The 25877-nt window shown below is 37.2% G+C and overlaps 1 protein-coding gene across 13 annotated transcripts; it reads left to right on the top strand.

The window, feature by feature from the left end:
- Positions 1 to 239: 239 nt before the first annotated feature.
- Positions 240 to 23834, top strand: OCIAD1 (OCIA domain containing 1). 13 transcript variants are annotated; one of them, XM_067036075.1, is made up of 9 exons: positions 240 to 397; positions 597 to 641; positions 2164 to 2226; positions 2647 to 2727; positions 7114 to 7167; positions 13905 to 13952; positions 15811 to 15946; positions 16835 to 17010; positions 23317 to 23834. In XM_067036075.1, the coding sequence occupies exons 3-9, from the start codon at positions 2169 to 2171 to the stop codon at positions 23352 to 23354; spliced, it is 591 nt and encodes a 196-aa protein (XP_066892176.1). In that variant the 5' UTR covers positions 240 to 397; positions 597 to 641; positions 2164 to 2168; the 3' UTR covers positions 23355 to 23834. The 13 variants fall into 13 exon arrangements, 10 of the variants coding, with proteins under 10 accessions (XP_066892176.1, XP_058921790.1, XP_066892178.1 ...); XM_059065807.2 differs by lacking the exon at positions 240 to 397 and adding an exon at positions 21057 to 21209 and having other exon boundaries at positions 482 to 641; XR_010841053.1 differs by lacking the exon at positions 240 to 397 and adding an exon at positions 21057 to 21209 and having other exon boundaries at positions 588 to 641; positions 16835 to 17055.
- Positions 23835 to 25877: the final 2043 nt, after the last annotated feature.

Genomic DNA, 25877 nt, shown 5'->3' on the forward strand with positions numbered 1-25877 from the left:
ACATTGAGCACTAAAGCCTCGTTTAGGTGTGTTGCTTTAATCCTAACAACCCTATGAGGTAGGTCGTATTTCCATTTTCCAGATGAGAAAAACCTGAGGCTCAGAGAGACCGAGAACGTACAATGCCTGACGTTTCTAGAACTAGGGAGAAGCTAGGCTCAAAAGTCAGCCAGCCAGCCAAGTGCGCATGTTTAATAATTACTCGCTACTACTTAGCCTAGAGACTCAAAGAAATAAATGAACTACGTAAAGCCTAAAAGCACAGAAAGCTAAGAAAAGTCGCTCTCAACAGCGGATAAAAGGGGCTTCCAGAACGTTCCTGCCGGCCGGTCACTGGAAGATCAAGGCAGCACGTCCCAACTGCCTAAAGCCAAGCCTCCCCCGCGGTGCAGAAAGGGTATGGGGGTGGGGGGGCTCGGTTCCGCAGTGGGCGAACGCGTAGCCGCAGTGCAGCTCGTGAGCGCCGCCGGGAGGGGGGGAGGGTGGAGGAACGAACCGAGGAGGACGGCGAAGATTAACACAGGCCTACGCAAGTATTCCGAAGCTGTTCGCCTTTAGACTCCGCAAGGAGGTCTTGACGTCATTTCCTTCCGTAGGTCGCCAGTGCTTCCGGGTCGCGGTCATTTTGAGCCCGTATCTGGGTGAGTTCTAGGCGGTCGCGCCGTTGACCGCTCCCCACCCCCAACTCCGGTGCAGTCCTGCGCGTTTCCTGCCCCCCCTTCCCTCCCCCCACCGACCCCTCTCGGGTCCCCTCTGGGCCTTCGGCCCCTGGTCGTCCGGGCTTGCCGCGCTGTGGCCCGCAGCTGTCGTCGGGAGGTGGGTGAGGTGACGCAGAAAGCCCCGTTCCGCCCCCCACCTACCCACTCACCACCTCTGCGCGGGCAGCCGCTCCCCTGCACCTTCCGCCATTTTCCCGCCTGCTAGGGTGGGCCGATCGCGATCCTCTGGGTCTCGGGCTCCTGGGTGCCTGTGACCAGGGTTGGTGAGGGAGCGTGTCTGGGGGGTGTGGATGGGAGAAATTCATGGTGACGGATGTGCGTAGGTGTTGTAGGTGGGAGACGCGGTGGGCGGGGGATGGGGTGCAGGAATCGACGGTCTCTTAATGCGGTTTTTTTCTTTGGGATTAGGAGATTAAAATGATGTTGTGTGAAGGGTCTTGTCGACCCTGGCAGTCTCTCTGTTGGGAGAAGTAAGAGGTTTCCATTGTTTTCTTTTACGTTTGTTTTAGGGTATAAGTAGTTTATTAAGCAGTCTCCATCCATCCATGAATTCATTTACCCTTTCTGATCTTGTTTCTTAGCGAAGGGATTGGCATGTAGTAGGCCCTCAGTGATGAGTTATTGAATAAGTGAATTGTGGAAGGGGCGCAGTTGCTATTCTCATCGCGTATGACGTTTCCTGTTTTCATTTACATTGTTTTTAAGATGGGAGTAAACACGATCCTGTGTGAACGTTATGTAAAATGCGTAACTATCTAATCTATTGGTCTCTTAAGTTCGGACGCATGGGTTAAAAATAATGATAAATAAAGTGTATGTTCTTGAAATGCTATGCATTTTTTATATCTTGTATATTTTTCTAGGTGTCTGGGGAGGGAGGAAAGTTTCGAGGCTACAGAATGTGCTGTTAGCTTCCCACCGCAGGGAGAACGATATGACGTCCTTGTTATTTCATTTTTTTGTAGTACTGCTTTGTAGAGAGGGTTTCCTGATGATTATTTCATTTTTTAAAATGGAAGCCCAGAAAAGACGAGATTTTTCTTCCTCTATTTGGAGAATTATCCTAATCATTGGGCGTATATTTCTGAGAGAACCCAAACATAGGATAATGTGAAATAAACCAGTCTCCGGTGGAAAAATGTCTTTTAAAAAATTGGTAACCTTTTGTTACTTAACTTGATATAATCAGTTGATAAATACTTACAATGCATCTTTTCGTTTTCAATTACAGGACCTGGTGACTAGTTCTAAAGTAATAGGAACACTATTGTTTGTGACTCTTTTATTTAGGCAGCTTTTTAAGTACTTCAGTTGTAGTAGTGCTTAGTAAATATTTGTTGATTGGTTGCCACGTAGACTAGTAATTTTAACGATGCTATATCTTGATTTACTTTGGCCAATCTCAGTCGTTTCTAATACTTAACAAGAAATGTTTTCGTTGCAGGAAAGATGAATGGAAGGGCTGATTTTGGAGAGCCGAATGCAGAAGTTCCAAGACCAATTCCCCGTAACTATCAATTAAGTATTTATAATTAGAAGCAATTTTTATGTAGAGAAATTTTCACTGCCTCAAATAACAGTAGCCACGGGACTGGCTTCAAGGGTGTGTGACCTGTGCAGTTATACAGGAACCCATTAATGATCTACTGTGGCATCTTTAAATTCTTAATAATTTGAACAGAGGGTCCCAAATTTTAATTTTACACTGGACCCAGCCCATTTTGTAGGCAGTCCTGACTACATAGCCAGTAGAACATTAGCACTAATTTTATGTTTGAAGTCAGAATTTGTTAAAAGTTTACAAGCCACTTATTCCAGTACTTCATTTAAAAAAATGGTATACTTTGTTAATGTTTAGACTAAGGTATTTTTAGACTTAGTTTTTCCATGAGTGTTTTAATGTTTGCCAATTTTCCTTGGTTAAAAGACATAGGGGCTGATTACATTCCAACAGAGGAAGAAAGAAGAGTCTTTGCAGAATGCAGTGATGAAAGCTTCTGGTTCAGGTGTAAGTTAAATTTGCTAATCAACAAAATTTGACCTTTAGTGCCTGAAATTATGATTTCACATAGAAAAAAATGGGCAGACTTTTGGCATTAGTGTGGTTATTGCTAAAAGAGGTTGATTAAGGAAATAGAGTTGAACACGTTTTATTTCTTTGTTTAAAATTTTTAAATTGAATTGTAGTTGATGTATGATAATGTTAGTTTCAAGTGTACCATGTAGTAGTTTGACATTTGCATATATCATGAAATGATTAGAATTGTGTGCATCTTAAAGTAATAATTTCTTGAACTGTTTCCAAGATCCTGAAGTATTTTTGTTGGTAATAGTAATAGCATTTACTGAGTGTACATGGGTTATATAAAAATAACCCAATAAAGTTGATTACTATTACCCTCACGTTACAGATGGAGAATTTGAGGTTTAGAGATGTTAAAGGAGTTATCTGGTGTTCCACAGCTGGTAAGCAGTGGTGTCTGGACTTGAAGCCAGGTCTGTCTGAAACAAGCTTATGATTTTAACTCTTAAACTTTTATACAATAAAAACTGGTTAGTTTTATCATTCTGTTTTATCTTTGTGAAATGATATTACACTACCAGCTCTTGATTTCTAACTAGAGACCATATACATGAGGATTTTATTTTTTAAATACAAAGAATGTTGAAAGCAACACAAAACGTAATTTTCCTTTTGAATAGAACCCTGTTGTTGCTTTATGAGGTCACTGCAGTCCTTTCAGGTAAGAAGGTAATTCTAACAAAAAAGCAGGATGGAGGGGGTGACAAGGATCAGTCACCTGGTATTTATGCATACAGTGCGTAAGGTACTGTGCTTGGAAGTCTTTGTCCTAAAGTAGTTTTATGATGTAGTTGAGACAAAGCTAACTCATGAAACACTGAGAAAAATTAAGTGCAAAACAGCAATAGGAATTTTAAAAAGAGATAAATTAATTGGAATTGATTTAGCTTAAAAAAGCCTTTATTAAACAAATGACACTTAACTAATAGGACTTCAGGCAAATGAAGAATGGTGGAGGAGCATTTAGATGAAAGGGATAGTTAGCAAAGGCCGAATCTACAGTAACTTGATCTCTGCTAGAGCCTTGAGGCTGAACGGATTGGAGCAGAGGTCCTTTGTTGGGGGTAGAAAATAAACATAATAGCAAGGAGTTAAAAGTTTGATTCATTATATATTGTAGGTTCTTGGGCCAAGGGGATGATATGTAAATTTTTTAAAGGAACATTAGTTAGCAGTGTGCAGAATGGGTTAGAAGGATGAAAAGGAGTACAACTAGTTATATCTGCCGAAACATACAGATAATGAAAGAATCTACATAAAAGGCTTAGTTTAATGTGTATTGTATGTAACAGTAGTTATCCACCTCTGGAATTGCTGAGAAGGTGTATGAATTCATATTTGTTTCATGCATCTTTTATTTTGTGAATATTTCATACATGTGTACTACTGGTTTCTGAATGAGACAGTGTAGTGATTTATAAGGGCATAGACTCTGAGGCCTGACTCTCTGGATTCAAATTACAGCTCCATCACATATTAGCTGTGAGATTTTGGAGTTCTTAATGTCTGTATGTCTCAGTTTCCTTATCTGTTAAATGGGGATAATATTAACCTATCTCATGGGATTAATTAATTCAATTTAACTTATTATAAGTGTTAAGCTATTAAATGGCTGTTAGTGCTATTGTGATGAATGAAGTAAAAATTTCAATTGAAGACAATTATGAGTTTAGAGAAGGATTTTGCTAGTGTAAGAGAAGAGTTAAAGGAATTTTAGGGGTCCTTGTGTTGGATATGAGTGGGACCATGGTCATAATATAAAGTAGCATTTGGTCAGCAGTGTTATTGATTTGCCTAAAGAAACATTATTTAACAGACTCTGGAATGGGAGTCATTGTACAGTGGAAAAGGCCACTCACTGACTTGGGAGTTAGAAGACTTGGATTTTGATCTAACCTCTTCCACAAACTAACCATCTGTGTTGCTTTGAACAAATGACTTGTTCTTTCTGGATATCAGTTTACTCTGATTAGAATGAAGACTAGATAATCTCTGAAGTCTCATAGAATTTTACCATTCTCTTTTTCTGTGACAGAATATATGAGTTGTAAAGAGACCTTAGTTCTAATCCATTACCCTTTAGAACATGAAGTTAAGAGATTTATGCAAAGACATAGTGGTGAATGGCAGAACTAGTACTTGAATCTCCTTAACCAGACTGTTACTCTTTGCATTGTGCTGTCTTGACCTAAGAAGTGAAATGGGGAAAATACCGTCCATTGTAGAGATGGCCAACGAACTTACTGCCTTTTACCTTTATATGATTCTTCAGTTCTTCATGTTGCAGTCCTTGAACCAAGCTGAAGAAGAAAAATGATTGCAAATTGTACTGATGCTATAATTTAAAAAGATTATCCTTTGAAAAACCTTAAATAATAGTATATGAAGGCATTTTAACCAACTAACTAACATTAGATCATTTTTCCAGCAAAGGTAAAATCTGTTAGTATGTAGTAGAGCAAGGATTTAAACCTTAGGGTTTCTGCAAATTGTGTCTGATGGCAAAGCTAATGCCCTATTCCCGAGTTATGGATTTTAATCATGAATATTAATAACTCAAATGCTTAATGATTTTCGTTCTTAAATTGCCCATGTACAATCTAGACCTGGGATGAGCAAACTACGGCCCAAGGGCCAAATCTGTTTTTGTATGGCTATGAGCTAAGAATGGTTTTTACATTTTTAAATATTGAAAAAATCAAAAGATTTCATTACATGTGAAATTCCTATTTTTGCATCCATAAATAAAGTTTTTTTTGAGCGCAGCTGTGTTCATTTGTTTATGGATTGTCTCAGTGCTTTTGCTTTAAAATGAGTAGTTGGGACGAAGATTGTGTGGCCAACAAAATCTAAAATATTTACCACGTGGCTCTTTACAGAGCATTTCCCAACTCCTAGTCTGAAACTGTACTCTCCAGTGTGGCAGCCACATGTAGCTATTTCAGTTTAAAATAATTTACAACAGAAAGGATACAAAGAAAAATCAGCAAAAGGAAAGGAGTGTGGGTGAAATCCAGAGGAGACCAGGCACAAGCTTCTAAGAGTCCTCTCCCAGTGGTGTCATACAGAAAGAACGTGCTAAATTTCTCCAGTTGCCTATTGTAATAACACATGTGAAGTGTTACCTACCAAGGATTCTCATTAGAGACTCGGCACCCACGGTTTTTATTGGGGTCTCGCCACATGGGCACCCTCGGCCTAGCAGACTCCCAGAAGGAAAGGAAGTGTTCGGTATGAACTGTATTTGTACAAGCAGTTTGGGCAGAGTGAGCCACTTATCATTCAGGTAAAGATTTATATCAGTTTACCAGTCAAGCTCCCAAATATAAGCTAAGAACCAACCTTGAAAGCAGGCCTTTGTAAGGAAAGCAGTTTTAGAGCTGTGTTAAATCTTTCCTGCACACTACCTGACTGGAAAACACAGATACAGACTGCTCTCATCATCAAAGAAAATTTTATTGGGCACTGTGGGTGTAGAAGACTGATTTCTTAAATTATGAGCCCCTTTGAGATTATGATGAGAGCTTTGGATTTTTCACTCTGGGTTAATATGCATATGTATGTCATATTTTCATTTAGTTTCACAGAATTCACTGGTTTAAGAGAAAGAGCATTAGTATTTAAAATATATGCTTTCTAATTCTTGTCGCAATCACCATATGATTTTTGGGCAAATAATATGTTTTGTGTATCGGTTCACTCAGTGTAATAAAACTTGAGATCTAGTATCAGACATAATTCTTTGGAATCTAGAATCTGTCATTGAAGTGGCTGTGTGTCCTTGAGCAAATTACTTAACATCTCTAAGCTTCAGTTTTCTTATCTGTAATAATAGTAAATAGTAATAATAATGATAATGCCTATTTTATAGAGATGTGGTAAAAATTAATGATAATGTACTGAAAGCACTTAGCATGGTACATGGAATTTAGCAGTTTGTAATATGCTTCTTGCTTCCCTCATCATTAATTCTTTCCCCCTTTAACTCCAGAAGTTACTTTTGGTCACTATTTCTATGTTGTTTTAATTGATGGTATTAGTGAATGGCTTTTTTAGATCCTAAATCTGGGTGGCTGTTAAATTATACTGTTTAATAATTTGTCATATTTTCTTAAATTTAAAATAACATTTTATATTTCCCTGAGTATATACAGTACAGCTTTGAAAAGTGGAGAAATCTCTTTTAAAGATCTTAATTTTGCAGCATAACTTTGTAGTTGGTTTTACTGATATACATTTATCTATCCTAATGAACTCAGACAAAATCTTTTCCTTTTGTTGGTGTTGACAAATTTTTTTTTCCACTTATAGCTGTGCCTTTGGCTGCAACAAGTATGTTGATTACTCAAGGATTGATTAGTAAAGGTAAATATTTTAAACTTTGAATTTGTTTAGCACTTTGGATACCATCGTGTTTTTATGTGTTATTTTCCTGATCTTTAGATAAAGGACATACGGTAATGTATCATATTAAAAATTATCACTAAAAAATTACTACAACATCAGAAGAGTTGTCTCCATGAACCCAGACTCACATATCAGATTTGAGAATTTGATGTCCATTAACTGTAGCACTGTAGCAACATTAACACTATAAGAGCAAGAAAGTAACTAAAAGCCAGTGGTAGTTTACAGAAAGGCAGAGAGACAGACCTGGTCTAGGTAGACCATCCGTACAACTTATCACCTAGGAGCTTATATGAAATGCAGATTCATGGGCCCCATCTCCGACCTATTGAATCAGAGTCTTCTGGGATTCTCCCTTTTTTTTTTGTGGTGTGCGGGCCTCTCACTGTTGTAGCCTCTCCTGTTGCAGAGCACAGGCTCCGGACGCGCAGGCTCAGCGGCCATGGCTCACGGGCCCAGCCGCTGCGCGGCATGTGGGATCTTCCTGGACTGGGGCACAAACCTGTGTCCCCTGCATCGGCAGGCGGACTCTCAAACACTGCGCCACCAGGGAAGCCCGAATCAGAGTCTTTGAGTCAGAGCTCCAGCTGATTCTTGTGTACCAGTTTAAAGACTAGGAGTTCCCTAGCTCCCTCAACCAGCTTTGTCTATAATAATGGGGGGAGTGAGGGTCCTTCCTTGTCCAAAATTCTATTGGTTTAAATAGTGAAGTTGAGTTTAGATTAGGTATTAAATGTATCATTCTCTACATCTTTAAATTTAGTAGTGTAAGCAGTAGAAATATTCATTACATTTATTTTGTAATAAATAAGTTACAAATTTATGGGAATTAGAAGGTATTCCACAAAAGGATGGTTACCTTAGGATGGCCTTTATATATCCTAGAAAACTGTTCTTTAAATTAACTAGCTCCTCCTAAAATGTTACTAGGATAGGAAGTTTTAGCCTTTTCATATTAGCAGTATGAAGTACTTAGTAGTATTGACACAACTAGTTGAGAAAAAGTAGTTTTGGAGGGAAATGGAAGGATTTTTTGAGGTAAAATTTTGTTTTTGTTTGGAGAATTCCCAAAGAACCTCATTACAATGTGCTACTGTGACAGGAATTTTAAAAAGGCAAACAAATCAAGATATATACTCTTATTTGTATATATACTCGTCTTTTAGGACTAACTTGTTTTATAGACTAGAATTGTTTCTATAGTGTGAAACACATTTTATTCAGATTACTTTTTTTTTTTTTAACTGTTTTTGGCTGTGTCGGGTCTTCGTTGCTGCACACGGCTTTCTCTAGCTGCAGCGAGCCTGGACTACCCTTTGTTGTGGTGCACGGGCTTCTCATTGCTGTGGCTTCTTTTGTTGTAGAACATGGGCTCTAGGCATGTGGGCTCAGTAGTTGTGGCTCGTGGGCTCTAGAGCACAGGTTCAGTAGTTGTGGTACACGGGCTCAGTTGCTCCACAGCATGTGGGATCTTCCTGGACCGGGGCTCAAACCTGTGTCACCTGCATTGGCAGGCAGATTCTTAACCACTGTGCCACCAGGGGAGTCCCTAGTCACATTACTTTTAAGGAAAAACTTAGGACTAGAGAAATTATAGAGTCTGTTATTGTACTGCCCATTTTATTTATCTTAGTCTTGTCAGTCATTAATGACTGGAGCTAGACTTGGGGGCAGGGGTGGATTATACAAAAGAAATTAAGAGCTGCTAGTGGTTCATGTGAGGAAACAATGTGAATACAGTGTTGAAGCAAATGGAGAATATAATTTAAATATTTAATAAGCTTCTAAGTTTTGTGGTAGAGACTCCAAGAGCTGTTGGTTTTCAAAGAAGATCTCTGCAGAGGTACTGTAATAAAGGAAGATTGCTTGAAAGAAGTGGGTTTTGAAGATGGGCAGGATTTAGATTAAAAAGATGGAAGAATATCTCAGGAAGGAGGGACCTGGTTGTCAGAATAATAAGCATGACTAGTTGGGTGGACAGTCAGGAGACTGACATGGTTAGAGTGGCAAAGTCATGCAGGGAGGAATGAAAATGTATAGCTAAGGTAGAACCAGGAGAAATGGTAATTTTGAAAAGGTCACAAAGAAGAGAAAATTTTGTAACTTTAGGGCTTACGTAGAGTAGGAGACTTTGGACAGCTTGAAGATAAGGCAGAAGCAGTAAAAATTGGAAGGGTCAGATTGTGGCTACTCACTTAGACCTTATATCTTCAACAGTAAAATCATACCATTGCTGGTTTTTTTCCCTGGCTTGGGAATGCCTTGCTCCTACATGTAGCTAGTTTTACACATAACCAATCCAGAGATATTCCCTTTTTCTAGTTACACACACATCTTTTTTTTTTTTTAGTACATCTTTATTGGAGTATAACTACTTCACATGAATCCTACTGAAAATATCAGGACCTAGTACTGAGGTGACAGATTATTCTGTCAATAGCCAAAATCCTCTTGGACTCCTAGTCACCACCTGATGTTTATTTGACTTGACATCAATGGTGATCTGTGCCTCTGATTTTATTTGCAAAAGTCGTGCCATGAGCAACAACAGTGATAAACATCTTTCTCTGTTATTGTTCATAGTGACTGAGCCTGGAGCCTTTCAGTGGAATTTATAATCCATTTTTTGGAAAGGATAAATTGTTGAAAGTGACTTAACCTGATGTGTGGAATAACATTTTCTTCTATTCAGCGTGTCACATGTTACCTTTATATTTTTGTCAGGGTTGTTTTGTTGTTGGGGTGTTGATACTTTGAGTAAAAAACACAGAAAAGAATATTGAGTAATATGTCACTCATGTTACTGTCTCCCAGAATTAAGGGCTTTCAGTATTGTTGAAACTGTACTGGGTTCTTGTTTTTTGGGGGGTGAGGTGTTTTAATTAAGAAGTCAATCTCAAAAAGAAAAATTGAAAGAAAAATTTTCTTTTATATCCTTTACAGTTGCTCCTAGATGTCTTGCATCTGAAGCCAGACTTCATGAATGAGCACTTCACTTTAAAAAAAACCAATTATTTATTTAATTTATTTATTTTTGGCTGCGTTTGGTCTTCATTGTTCGGTCTTCATTGCTGCGTGCGGGTTTTCTCTTGTTGCAGCGAGTGGGGGCTACTCTTCGTTGCAGTGCGTGGGCTTCTCATTGCAGTGGCTTCTCTTATTGTGGAGCACGGGCTCTAGGGCACGCGGGCTCAGTAGTTGTGGCTTGCGGGCTCTAGAGCAGGCTCAGTGTGGCACATGGCCTTAGTTGCTCTGAGGCATGTGGGATCTTCCCGGACTAGGGATTGAACCCATGTCCCCTGCATTGGCAGGCAGATTCTTAACCACTGTGCCACCAGGGAAGTCCCGAGCACTTCACTTTTTATTTCTTTCAACCCACTGCAGTCTGTGTCATAGAATCTGCATATAGTCTGACATGTACTAAAACTCTTACCAGTACAACCTCTTTGTTGCTTAAATTCAATGGACAGTTTTTGTTCTTGACCATTATACAACTTTAACCAATCCTTAAAATGTTCTCTTCCCATGGCTTCCATTAAAGCACATTCTTGTGGTTTTTCTCCTGTCTCAGGCAACTTTTCCATTTTTTTCATATGTTTTTTGGGTGTTTGATAAACACTATACACTGTTTTTGGTATATAGCACTAAAAAACAAAAACCCACAATCTCTTGGTACTTACATTGTAGTCTGGGTTTTCTTCCTTCACTTGTGTTGTTCTTCAGAGTTTTACTTTGCCTTTGAGTTTTTAGTCTATATAGTATCCAGCAATAATATGGGCTTTGGTGACCATTTATTGCTCTGAATCCCCATCATTATCTCTAACCTAGATAATCTCCAGGATCGTATTCTGCATATCTCCACATGGATGGCCCTCCTATAGTCTCCTCAGATTGAACTCAAGTTCAATCCCAAACTGAATTCACTTCTCCATAAATTAATTCCTCCATTTTCCCCATGTCTGAATGGCATCACTCTCCATCCAGGAAACCGAGACATTATTTTTCACTTCTGTCCTTTATCTGTTTTGTCCAACAAATGTCCATTCTCTAGTACAGCTCTTAAATATTTCTGTAAACTGTCTCCATCCGCACTCCCATTGTGGTTAATGCAACCATTTGTTGCCAAGAGTATTACATTAGCTTCAATAAATGTATTTGCCTCCATTCTTGCTACTTCCCTTTAGAATATGGGCTGTCTCTGGCACCTGACAAAGGGCATAGTGCATGTAATAGACACTCAAATACAGGAATACCTCATTTTATTGAGCTTCACAGATACTGTGTTTTTTCCAAATTGAAGGTTTGTGACAACCTTCATTGAGCAAGTCTTATCGACACCATTTTTCCAACAGCATCTGTTCACTTCTGTGTCTCTCTATCACATTTTGGTAATCCTTGCAACATTTCAAACTTTTTCATTATATTTGTCATGGTGATCTGTAATCAGTGACCTTTGATGTTACTATTGCAAAAAGATTACAGCTTGTTGAAGGCTTAGATGATGGTTAGCATTTATAAACACAAAGTATTTTTTAATTAAGGTATGTACATTGTTTTATAGACAATGCTATTGCACATTTAATGGTATAGTGTAAACATAAATTTTATATGTGCTGGAAAACCCAAAAATTTATGTGATTTGCTGTATTGCAATATTTGCTTTATTGCAGTGGTCTGGAACTCAACCTGCAATATCTTCGACTTATGCCTGTATTTGAGTGGATGAATAGCAACCATCACACCATATTGTTTTTGTCTTCATTCGCTCTCTAGACTGTTAAACTCTGAGGGTAAAGAGAGTGTCTTGTTTACTGTTATATTCCTACTTCCTAGGGTGTAGTGCCTGTGTGTTGTAAGTGGTCTGTAGCTATTTGGTGACAGAATAAAGGAACGACTTTTTTGTATAAATTTAGATATTGTTACCATCCTCCCTGTTCTTCTCATCTCCATTCATTTATACAATGAAGGAACTGAGGCTAACAGCATAAATCTGTTGTCTGGTTTTTTATATAAAATTAAATCATAAAATTACATATACATGATGACAATCTTTTCTGTACCTTCTTTCAGCGTGGTGAGATTCACCCAGTAGTATGCTAAATTGGCTTGTACCAGCTCCGGAGAGCTGATTATTAAAATTTCAGGAACTTGGCAAGCCAATTTTTAAACCATTGGTAGCTTGAAATTTGTCATGGGGCAAGTATTTCATCACAAATTGACTGACATTACAAATCAGGGCCTTTTATTTGGAGAGCTGGTTTACTAGCACATCACTGGATTCATCCACATTGTTGCATGTAGTTGTAAATTATATATTCTCATTGCATATAGTTTTCTGCTGTGTGAATATGTCATAGCAGTTTATCCATCCTTTTGTATATTGATGATAGTGTAGTTTCTAGTTTTGATATGTTTCTCTCGTACAGATATGTGGTTGACCCAGCACTGTATTTTGAAGACTAATTTTTGTTCACTGCAGTGCAGTGTTACCGCTGTCATAAATCAAGTGACTGTGTATGTGGGTCTGTTTCTAGACTCCTCTGATTTTGATTATCTGTTCTTGTACTTATAACACACTGTCTTAATTACTATAGTTTTATCAGATATTGATATCTGGTGGTAGTCAGTTCTCCGTTATGTTCTTCAATATTGCCTTGGTTTTTCTTGACCCTTTGTGTTTCCACATGAATTTTAGAATAAACTTTTCAATTTGGGGAAAATTTTTCTTTGATTTTAATTGGGATTGCATTGAATTTATAGGTGAGTTTGTGGAGAATTACCATCTTTACAGTATTTAATCTTTCAGTTCATGAACATGGTGTGTTTCTCCATTTACTTAGCTTTCATTTCTCTCAGTAAATTTTGTAGTTTTAAAAATCCTTCATGTTTTTCATTAGATTTGTTCCTGGGGCTTTGATGTTTTTTGGTGCTATAATAAATTGTATTTTTAAAAATATTGGGGGTTTTGTTTGTTCCTGGTATATAGTGGGTTTTTTCTTTTTTGTTTTGTTTTTGTTTTTTGGCGTTACACGAGCCTCTCACTGTTGTGGCCTCTCCCTTTGTGGAGCACAGGCTCCGGACACGCAGGCTCAGCGGCCATGGCTCACGGGCCCAGCCGCTCCGCGGCATGTGGGATCTTCCCGGACCGGGGCACGAACCCGTGTCCCCTGCATCAGCAGACGGACTCGCAACCACTGCGCCACCAGGGAAGCCCCTCATTTTTGTTTTTATTTTATTTTGTATATTGACTTTGTATCAAGTGATCTTGCTAAATTCACCTATTCTAATAGATTAGTCTTTTGATTTCACATTTCTCTTGATGTTGAATTCTCTTTTAAATACCGTCAGACTTCTTTTGTGTTATGGAAAGAGCTAATGTCAGATGTTTAAAGATCATGTGTATTGATCTTTCCTTGTATCTTTGTGGGTCGCTCAAAGCTGCTGAGATATAGATACATCTTACTTTATACTGCACTGCTAAACTTATTACTAGTTTTGTCTCACATTATGAAAGACCAGATAATGACTAGCAGAAGTAGTTTCTTTGTATTTTTTACCATAATTTCTGTGCCATTCTCTTATATAGTCTTAGCATAAACTTGGCATAAAGCTTTTCTTTTACTTCAGTAAAAGATAAAACATCTTAATTATGTAAATGGAACAGTGTTACTCAGAAATATTTACTGTTTTATCTTTAGGAATCCTTTCAAGTCATCCCAAATATGGTTCCATCCCTAAACTTATATGTAAGTATGAACAATACTAGTTCTCTTAGCTTTTCTACCTAAGTAAAATAACTAGCTTTTATCAAATGTTTTGTGTCACTAATAACAGTTATTTGGTTATTTGTTTTGACAGATCATTTTGTTTAAGCTTTTCATCAAATGGACTACTTGGGCATTTTATTGTTAGCATTAAAAATCATGAGCTACTTGAAAGAGGCTTGCTTTTTTTTTTTTTTTTTTTTTTTTTTTTTTTTTTTTTTATTGCGGTTCACGGGCCTCTCACTGTTGTGGTCTCTCCCGTTGCGGAGCACAGGCTCCGGACGTGCAGGCTCAGCGGCCATGGCTCACGGGTCCAACCGCTCTGCGGCATGTGGGATCTTCCCGGACCGGGGCATGAACCCGTATCCCCTGCATCGACAGGCGGACTCTCAACCACTGCGCCACCAGAGAAGCCCCTGAAAGAGGCTTTTTTTTCTCTTTTTATAATGCAATAGAACTATTAATTTTAAATTATTTTGTTAAATAATTATATTTTTAAAATTATATTAAAGATATAATAATTTAAATTATATAATTAAAGATACAATATTTGAAAGTAAGTTCTCTTGGTCTGTGAGGAAAGAAAATTGTCCAGCTATTCTGATTAATCAAAATAAAGTGTATTTTAAAATTAAGCGTAATTTTTTAAAACCTCTTTAATTTACAGTCAGTAAATAAACATAACTTACATTTATAAGCATAGGTTCTTTACATTTTATCATATGGTTGATAGAAAAGATACTAAATTGCCCTGATAAAGAGTACCTGGGGGGGAAAAAAAAAAAGAGTACCTGAGGCTTTCTATGAATCCGGGGTAGTCTCTATTGAATAAAGATGCAACAATAGCCATATTTAGGTACACTTCATAATATAGTATTTTAAGGCATTTGTTGCACCTGATTTAAAAAATAATCTAATGAAATTAGCAGGGCAAATGGTGTGATTCCCATTTTATAAGGAATGAAATGGCCTAAATCCCTGTGACCAGGCTAGAACTGTGTTGTTTTGATTCCTCATTCCATTATACTGTTACCACATTTTTCCTATCTGTATTAATAAAGTAATTAGTAAAGTAGAATTTATCTTATACCAGCTTTATTTTAACTTATTTTATTTTGTGAAAGTGAATTATATCTACCAAATCTTCCTGTGAACTCTGAATGTGATTTAATGTGGTACTTTTACCATTATTTCGGGAAATCCCAGTTTTTCCACACCAAAGACATATTTAGAACTACATTTTTGTTTTTAATTTTTATTTATTTTTGGATGTGGTCGGTCTTTGTTTCTGTGCGAGGGCTTTCTCTAGTTGCGGCAAGCTGGGGCCGCTCTTCATCGTGATGCGCGGGCCTCTCACTATTGCAGCCTCTCTTGTTGCGGAGCACAGGCTCCAGACGCGCAGGCTCAGTAGTTGTGGCTCATGGGCCTAGTTGTTCTACAGCATGTGGGATCCTCCCAGACCAGGGCTCGAACCCATGTCCCCTGCATTGGCAGGCAGATTCTCAACCACTGCACCACCAGGGAAGTCCAAGAACCACTTTTTTTTTTTTTTTTTTTTTTTTTGCGGTATGCGGGCCTCTCACTGTTGTGGCCTCTCCCCTTAAGGAGCACAGGCTCCGGACGCACGGGCCCAGCGGCCATGGCTCATGGGCCCAGCCACTCCATGGCACGTGGGATCCTCCTGGACCGGGGCACGAACCCGCATCTCCTGCATCGGCAGGTGGACTCCCAACCACTGCGTCACCAGGAAAGCCCCACATTTTTTAAAATGTTCTTTTAGAAAAGGTTTTTGTCTAAAGAGGCATATTGAGTTACACTTTTTGTTTATTTTTACTAAAAGTTGCTTGCATCATGGGATACTTTGCTGGAAAGCTTTCCTATGTGAAAACTTGCCAAGAGAAGTTCAAGAATCTTGAGAATTCCCCTCTTGGAGAAGCTTTACGATCAGGACAGACACGACGATCTTCACCAACTGGGTAGGCCATTCAGATCTTATTAAAGGTTTTTCATTTTAGGTAAAAAAGTATAACTAGATATTACCGTAATTGAGGGCATGAAAGATGGCCTAACTGAAGGAACATTTGAAACTTGCCATTTTGCTGCAAGCTAAAGCTAATTCTGTTTTCAAAAGTAGAACAAAATTTGTTTACGTTTGTTTGAAATATAGACTTGCATTCTACTGGGAGTTCATGTCTTTTAATTTGTCAAACACATTTGGTTACTATACTTTGACTTTTTTTTTTTTGGAATTCCCAAATATTATCAATCCCATCTGTTAACAGATTTCAGCTTTGTAATCCTTCTGTTGTTTAAAATTGTAGGGAAATTGTGTAAGTATAGATAAATGAATCTGTGTGTCTTGATAAGTAGGTAAATAAATAATAAGGTAGTTAAGTAGATTTGGTAGATAGTCCTATCATAAATGGCAAGCAGCATAAATCCCATGAAAGCTAGTATTACTTACATCTACTTCAGCAAAATAGTGTTTATATGGACTGCTACCTGTGGAAGTAACTTCCCAATTAATGTGGGAAATGGACATATTTTCTGATATGAAGTACTTTTTCTTTCCAAGAACTTTAAACACACTAAAATGATGTCTAAAGCCTAATAATTAGAAAATTGGATATATATTTTCTCTTCTCTATAGTAAGAGTGACAATTTTTAAGTTGTGTAAGTGGATCAGTAGATATTTTTGATGTTTTTGTGGCAGAAACAGACTTTATTTTACTTTTTAAAATAACTATGTTAAAATTATATGATTCCTTTAGAAGATGACTAGTTTTCATACCTTAACACACTTCTTTAAATAAGGTATAGACAATAAGCTGTGTTTTTTATACAGTATGATTTTCTTTTACAGGCACTATTCTCAGAGGTCAAAATATGACTCAAATGTGAGTGGTCATTCATCTTTTGTGACATCCCCAGAAGCAGACAACATAGAAAAAGAGATGCTTCCTCATTATGAGCCAATTCCATTCAGTGCTTCTATGAATGAATCTACTCCCACTGGTATTACTGATCATATTGCCCAAGGTAGAAACTTCTCTTGAAATGAATTTCAGCATTTTATGGTCCAACGTATGTATAAACTTTTATTTGATGACCTTTTCTGCTGGATATCACCTATATGTTCCACCATCAGCCTAAACTCAGCATGTTTGTTTGCTCTTTTGTTCATTTGAATTCATTCTTCCTTCATTCAACATTTTTTGAGGTCTAATAGGTATCAGGCATTCTGCTAGGTATGGAAATAAAGATGAATAAGACCTAGTTCTTGGCCCTGAGAAACTCTCTGTCTGCTAGAAGATACAGAAATATAAGGATAAATTATTAATATGTTCCATTAATTGAAAATTCTAACCATGTTTAGTGAAATAGCAAAGAAGAAATGATAAACTGTGCCACAGAAAGGCTTTAAAAATGTTACACTTGGTAGTGTGGTCTTAAAGGCCACCTTAGCTTCTTTGTAATATGAGAAAAATAATAATTACCTGCTTTACAGAACTGTTGTCAAGTGAGAAAATCCATGTGAAAGTGCTTTGTGAAGTTTGTGTACATACTAGTTTTGACGATTACATAATGTTACATGAAACAGCATCACCTTTGGATTAAGGCCTGGATATGAATTACTGACATTTGCTAGCTATTGTAACTTTAGGCAAGTAACTTGTAATTTGTGATCCCTGCAGTTTCTTGATCTCTTGAATAGAGATGATAATACCCTTCTTAAAGAACTTTGGGAATGAGATGAAATCAGAAGTGATGCCTGGAAAGTAATAGGCTCTCAACAAATGTTTGCTAGCTTGCTTGCTTTCTTGCTTCCTTCCTTGCTTGCTTTCTCCAGTCTAATTTGCAGTGAAAGATGAATTAAAAAACAGAAAATACAAGTTTACAGTGCCTTACCTAAAATCCAAAATGCTTTTTTAAAAACCAGGTTTTTAAATAATTAAATTAGTGATAAAAATCTGACCTGAACTCATTTTAAGCCCTGACCTAAACTGATATAACTCTATTGATGTTTGTTTATCTTAATACGATTGTTTTCTAGATTTTGTTGTAGAAATACTGTGTTTGCTTATTCATTGCTACTTCAGTGGACATTAAGTAATAAGGGATATATATGGTAATGTTTTTCTAAAATCTGAGAAACTGAATTTTGAAGCATTTCTGACTTTGAGGGTTTGGAGAGGGGATTGTTAACCTCATAGAGTATTTGAAAACATGTGCTTTGAAATAAGTACAATCGGCCAGTAACTATGGGGAATAAAGAAGGTTAAAGGAACATTTGGGTCTTCGTTTCTTTTGTTTTAAGACAGGAGAGATTTGATTCTATATGTAGGTTAAAAGGAGGGAGGGGATGTAGTGGAAAGAGAGGCATTGGTTATAGGTCAAGTAAGGTTCCAAATGATGTGGAAATGGTTCTAGGTAGGTCAGGGTATAAAGTAGCCATTAGCTATAAGAGGCTGTTTAATTAAAATCAAATCAAATTGAAAATTCATCAGTTCCTCAGTTGCTTTGGCAGCATTTCAATTGCTCAGTAGCCATATGTGCTAATGGCTACTCTGTTGGACTATGCAGATATAGATATAGAATATTCTCATCATTATAGAAAATTGTATTGGACAGTGCTGCTTTTAGAACAAGAGTCCGGGTTGGTGAGGGGGTTATTAACTGAAGAGACAGGAGAGAATGGAAGTTAAGATAATTAAAGAGATTCTTAAGTGGATGAAAGTTGTTGATAGTCTCTTAATCCTCAACTAACTTTTTATTTTTACCTGAATGGTTGGAAACAAAGACATCTGATTAGTCAGAAAGGGAAGGAGGTAGGCAGCTTAGGAAGAATGGTTAAAGACATTATTTTATCTCCAGAGTCAGCTGTCCTTGTCCCTCACTGCATCTCCCATTTCCCCGGTCTCCCAAGTTCAAATCCATCCTACTTCTATTCTAGCCACGCACCAACTCTTTCCTTGCGGTGTCTTGCATCCTTCCTTGCATTTGCATTAGAAAATTTAATTCCACATTACATAATTTCTTTGCCAAATGAACACAGACAAAAAGGCCTTTGGTATCTACCCACAGACTATAGCAAGGCCCAAATTTTAATATATTTTAAGTCCTCCACTGCAGCCATCTATCCATCCATGCTCTGCTACTGTGACCCCCCTTGTTTAACTCAGGATTGCCACTCTTAGTCCCCACATGGGCCCACAGTGGCCTCCTTTGCTTTGCCCCAGCTGCAGTCCTCCCTTAACCAGGACATCCTCTCTTTTTGTTTACGTCCTATTTGTCCTCTGCTTTCTCTTACCAGGAATTGAAAGAGTTATTAATCTTTCAAAGCAGAAAGCATTCTTTCATGGTTACTTTGAGACTTACTATAGGTAGTGTGTTACAGTTAGATTTAAATCAACACTTTTTTACATTTTCCTGTTCCTTCCAGCTCTTTACAGTAAATCATGCTCCCTACACAATGCAAGATATTTTCATTTGGCTTTTATAAGTGGAAAAAATTCTCCCTAATCTTCTGTCTAATTTATGTTTTCATTATTTGTCACATAATTTCAGAACAACGAAATATTTTTCTTTTTGATAAGAAAAAGTATTAGACCTGGAAGGAACTTTAGTGATAGATCATCTAGTTCAAACTTCCATATTTCACAGTTGAGAAAACCAAGACTCAAAGAAGCTTAGTGATTTGCCCAAGGTCATTCGTTAAATGTCGGCAGAGTTGGAATGAGAACCTAGAATTCCTCACTACTAATCTAGTATATACTGTTCCTTTCAGAATTTAAAAAATATCATTTATGGTGAAGGGAAGTGAGTTAAATAATTACTACTAATGAAATGCAAAGTGCTTTTAAACCCGGTATACAGTTTTAATACTTTTCTTTTTTAGTAAGAAAAATATGGTTTTCAACCATGCTATATAATAGTAGAACTAACTAGAAATTTAAATTCTCTGTGCTTTGTATCAGTGCAAGTATATTTTGTAGTAAAACAAGATTGTAGTTGAATGCATTCAGTGTATAGTTATGTTGCTTTGAAAATTGTGATTATTCACTGGGACCTTACCATTGAGTTGCACAATAGTACCACTTACAAAAACTTTTTTAAAAAATTATTTTAATTCATATGGTTATATTATTAAAATGATAGGCACAATTTCTGTCTCATTAAAAACCTCTGAAAAATACTACTTTTGGAGTGGTCTGTTAGATTTTATAAGTTAAGTAGTTCACTGAATGTTATGTTAGCATTAGTTAATTTCTTTAAAAATGTTTATATGGCCTTCCTTGCTGACTGTCTATTTTATAAACTATGTTCAATATTTGGTCCTGTCAACCAGTATTAAGAATAACCATTTCCTTATTTTTATATCAATGTTTGACTCTTTGATAATACATAATCATACTTTGATTTTCTTTGGGAGAGAGAAAGAATAAATGCTGGTTCTCCAGGTAAAAGTTGGCACTTTTTTCTGCCTCAGTATTGCATCCCTTAGACCGGAATATGAAAATGATGCATACTCTGATTAAAGGCTACGTAATACTTTTCAGTAGCTATTTTCAAGTGTTTTTATTTAAATATAAAGAGGTAAGATAAATATCTTTAATAACTGGAGTTGTTTGCATATATGGACTCTGGATACAGGAACATTTAACTATGGAAATGTTACTAAATAGAATCTATACTATGTCAAATTTTGTTCAGTTGTCACTAGTAGAATGTATTTCTCTTATATAAGCTGTATGAATAACTTCCCAGTTTAGAACACTGGCATTTTAATGAGTGAATTGTGCTGGTTTATATTATATCCATTCTTCTTCTGGCCATGGTTAGTTTAAAAATTTTTTTTATATTTTAAACTTTAGAAATAACAGCTTGAAAGTATAAGAGGAAGTAGATTTCAGTTTTATAATTACCTTGGGGAAAATATAGTACCTTTGGAATGCTGGTAATAATTTGATCTTTTTTTTTTTTTACTTTACTTTTTTTGTAGGTAAGGAGCATTTGTAAAATTTAGATGCTTTTGGATTTATTCACACCTTTTATCACCATTTATTAACTGTTTGTTGTTTTAGGACCTGATCCCAACATTGAAGAAAGTCCTAAAAGAAAAAATATAACATATGAGGAATTAAGGAATAAGAACAGAGAGTCATATGAAGTTACTTTAACACATAAGACTGACCCCTCAGTCAGGCCTATACAGGAAAGAATGCCAAAAAAAGAAGGTATGATAGTCTAGTCTGAATCACTTTACGCTTTAGGATTGGAAACTGCAGCATTAAAAACTTTAATTATACTAACATGTGATTTAATGCCTCAAGCAATTAACCAAAATAACATTTTTTTTTTAGAGAATAGCTACTTAAGTTATTAGGTCTTCCTTTTTTCAAGTGTTCCAAAGGCCATTTTGTGTTAGAAAATAATGAAGTCCAAATAGTAGTATAACTTAAGACGATAAGACTAGTTTTGTAATACAGTGTAGAAATTATACAAACATTTGACTATTTTCCCTTATGAGAAGCCACCCTGGGAACTGATATCATTTTTCAAATGATGCATCTATTGCATAAAACCAGACCTGGTGCCTAGTGGCTGTAATGCCACTTGTGGCAGAACCACAGAGTCCTGATTGAGTAATAAAATAATTTTCTTATATAATATCTATGAAGTCAAGATGGAGTTATATGCCTTACAAACCAGCTTTTAGGGTATTTCCAAATAATGAGTTTGACTTTTTTTAACATTACTTTTACTCTATAATTAATTAATATATACAGATTTTTTAAATGACAGTTTCTTTTTAAGTCCTTTTTGAACAGCTGTGCATTACCCAAAGTAAATTTTCTGATACCAAAAATTTACCACTAACAGAAGAGGTCATTTTGAATAGGGTTTGAAGCTGTTTCAATATAGAATTTTATGATGTCTTTCTTGAGGAATTTTAGAGGATGTGTCATTGTTTCAAGGTTTTCTATTTACTACTTTAAAAATCAAAGGAGGGGGAATAGGTCCCTGGTACCTTCTTGAGAGTCAGTATGCCACAGAGGATGCAAAAATACATAAAAATCCTTAGTATCTTTAATTATGATCATTCTTTAGAGCCAGTTTTATTTCTAATCGTTAGTAGTTGTTTCATTTAGAATTCTGTTTTATAACAGTGATCCACCTCTGTCATGTTATTGATGTTTTTTACACCTTTAAAATAGATTTGTAATCATTAATACTTATTAATGTTTGTCATAAAAAATTTATTGTAAACCTTATGCATTCAGTGGTCATTACTCTGTAATATGTAAAGACTTACCATTACTCTGTTCTAATTAATTTGAGGATTTAGACTGTAAGCTCCATGAGGGCAGGCAGTTAGTAGTTTTCTCATTTTTGTAACCATTTCTATTGTATGTCAAGGCTAAGAAAAGGGAATATTGTAGATGTGTGGCATTTGTTGAATTTGGACATTTGTGGTTTTGGCTGTGAACAGTCTTAAAGTTCTGTTATGTGACACAGTAAAGTGAAAGAATTTTTTTCTTTGTAAAAAGAAAGTTGGGGGCTTCCTTGGTGGCACAGTGGTTGAGGGTCCGCCTCCCGATGGAGGGGATGCAGGTTCGTGCCCTGGTCCGGGAAGATCCCACATGCCGCAGAGCGGCTGGGCCCGTGAGCCATGGCCGCTGAGCCTGCGTGTCCGGAGCCTGTGCTCCGCAGCGGGAGAGGCCACAGCAGTGAGAGGCCCGCGTACCGCAAAACAAACAAACAAACAAAAAGAATATTGGAGAGCATTTCCTTCTTGTACTGATATTTCAGCTCCTGGGAGAGATTAAATTAATCAAATCTGACCATTTCTATTACTATGTTTTTGTGAAAAACAACATTCAAATGTTTATCATTATTGTTATTTTTCATTTGCTGGTAACTTTTTTGCATGTGCTATAATATATACCACACTCACTTAGGCAGTAAAGTTCGAAAGGCACCCAGGCTTTGGACCTAAACATAACTGTCCAAATTTCGGTTCTACCTGTTTGATTAAGCTTGTACCTTGGGCAAGTTACTAATCTATTTTCCTTAGAATGGGGATTGTGTTTTCTTTATAAGGTTGTTATGCAGATCTAATACTTAATGTAAAGGTCTTGATACAGTGCATTAGAATTTATGTCTAACCTCCAGTTCACAAAAGTCTAGCCAGCCCCCTTTTATAATTACAGTTTGACTCTCATGTGCATTTATTCAAATCAGAGAGAAACATAACTTTAAATCATAATAATAGCAAACATAAAATAATGCCTTTTACTTATTACTATTTGGAATCATCAGTTATTTGTGCTTTTTTCCTAGTCAAAGTAAACAAATATGGAGATACTTGGGATGAGTGAAAAATTGCATCATTGGACCTACTGAAGGAGTTTAAATATCCAGCTTCATCTAGGTGGTCATGAACATCTGCATGCTTTGAGCTCAGCAGCAGTCTTCATAAACACGTTTAAAACTAGAACCTGGGTTTTTGTGGTTTGGCTTATGAAGATGATGTCTTAAAAACTTAAATTTTAATGTTTATATTGTGTGAATGTATTCATTTGGGGGAACTCTTTGAATGATGGTAGTATACCATGATTGTACACAGTTTGTGAAATTGTATTAAGTTAACAGGGCATCCTTGCCCTGGATAAAACTATCCAGAGTGTAATGCTCTAGAATCACTGTATCTGGAAATAAATGACATCTGCATGTTGAATGGGGGGGGGGGGAGCAAACATAATTTTAAGTGTTAAACTTTACATCAGAAATTATTAGAAAGCTTATTCCAGTGTTTGCTGTATTCTCTTTATGGTAAATAAAATATAAAGGAACATGCATCTTCATTGATTTTATGGTTTTATTGTTTTCAGTCTTATTTAAGTACAATTATAAGTAAGTGGTGTTTTGTAGGGATAGGAAATAGTCATCTGAATATTTAATGATGATATGGTGAATGTGACTCAGGTAAATAAAGCAGAATACAGTGAATAGCTCAATGCCTTAAAAAAGCAATGTTTGAAAAATTTGCAAATTCCAGGGGAATAAAAATTTGTTATACTTTCTTCATTATTAACCTAATATTTCTGGTTCAGGTGAATGGAAAATGAAATTGTGGTCTCATCTAAATTATACTTACTCGTATTACATTTCTACCAGAAACATAGTGTTTCAGTTAGTTACTGCTGCAAATCATTCCCAAACTTTGTGGCCTAAAACAACAGTCATTTATTGTCTCAGTTTTTCTATGCATCAGGAATTAAGGAAGGATTCAGCTGAGTGATTTCGCGCTGGGTCTCTTAGGTTTGCAGTCAGATGCTGGATGGAGTGGAAACAGCAGGGAGCTAGGCTGGGGCTGGCCAGGGCTTTTAGTTTCAGGACCTTGTTGTGTCTCTCCTTGGGTGAGTGTGGGCTCCGTGCTTAGGGCCCTTAGACTGTTTACATGACCACTTAGGGCTCTAGTTTGAGTCCAGCAAGCATGTCAAAAGCTGTTGCCTGTTATTTATTACCGTCCCTCAGAAGTCACATAGTATCATTTTTTCATAAGCCCGCCAGAGGGTGGGAGCATAGACTCCCCACCTAGTCACATTTTTAAAAGAACACGTGGGATGGAAGATGCTGAGCTATCTTTTCAGTCCCCCATTTGACCACAGTAATTCATACCATTCCCACGTGCAAAATAAACTCATACTTTTCCCAGGTCCTCCATTATGACAGCTCAAAGTCTAGGAGCTCATCATCTAATCAGGTCCAGGTATAGATGAGGTACTTGGGTAAAGATCCTTTAGTACCATTCCTCTCAGTCTGAAGACTTATGAACTTAGAAATAATCTTCCCTCTTTGCCCCAAATTCCTATTAGGAATAGCATTGCTTCTCTAGACTTCCCCATTTTAAAAGGAGGGTGGGGAGAATGAGAGGCATACACCAGTCAGTTGTCTATTAACAGTTAATTCTATTAACTTGTTGCTTTGACTAGGATTTAGGCATAACCCCCAGGGCTTATCCTCCATGGCTCTTTTGTCCTGTCCTCTGAGTCATCCTTTCCCACAAATCACGTTTGCCACTGAGTAGTGTTCTCAGCCTGCCTCCTGCCCATAGGAATTAGAAATCCCAAGGTCTCTACTATCCCTATCCAAGCTGATAGAAGTTTAGAAGCTTTTTAACCTATGGAGTTGTTACATCCATTCAATTACACAAAAGCCCTCCATAAATCTATTGGAAACCGTCTCTTCTATGTTGGACTCCCTGTGAGGCTAATGAAAAACATCCCTAAGATTCGTGGAAGCCTTGGGCAGGGTCCACAAAGTCATGCCTTCAAGACTTGCAAAGGCCATTTGCCTCTGAAGTGTCCTGAGGCACTGTCATCTTTCTCAGGTCTGAAACAAACAAATCTTAGGGCCGGGCTCTGGATTTGATATTTGTCTGGAAGCCATTTCTGAATGAGAACCCTTTCCTGGCTTAAAAGATTCTTCTGAGCCTTTATATTTTCTCCAAATCACATTTGAGAATGGAGTAATTTGTTCCTTGTGGTATGTTTCTCCTCTCTCATTTTACTTTAGACAGCTAGAAAAAGCCAGGTGGTACCCTCAGCACTGCCCAGAAATCATAGCTGGATCAAGTTTATTAGGTACATTTTTTATTTTCCATTTTACCACAGGTGACAGTTTTGCTGAACTCTACTACACAGTCAAGGTCTCTTCCAGCTTCCAATAATGTTCTCCTTTCTTTCCTCTAATCTTTCCTTGACAGCCTCCTTGGAAGCTCTTCAGGCTTCTTTAACACCCTCATCCAGGCCTTTCAGGTTTTCACTAACAACCTTCTCAGGGTCCTGCCAGTATCCATGTGCCACTTGTTCCCCAAACCAATGCCACATGTTTTAGGT

This window comes from Kogia breviceps, chromosome 6 (genome assembly GCF_026419965.1).
Source record: "Kogia breviceps isolate mKogBre1 chromosome 6, mKogBre1 haplotype 1, whole genome shotgun sequence".
NCBI classification, from domain to species: Eukaryota; Metazoa; Chordata; class Mammalia; order Artiodactyla; family Physeteridae; genus Kogia; species Kogia breviceps.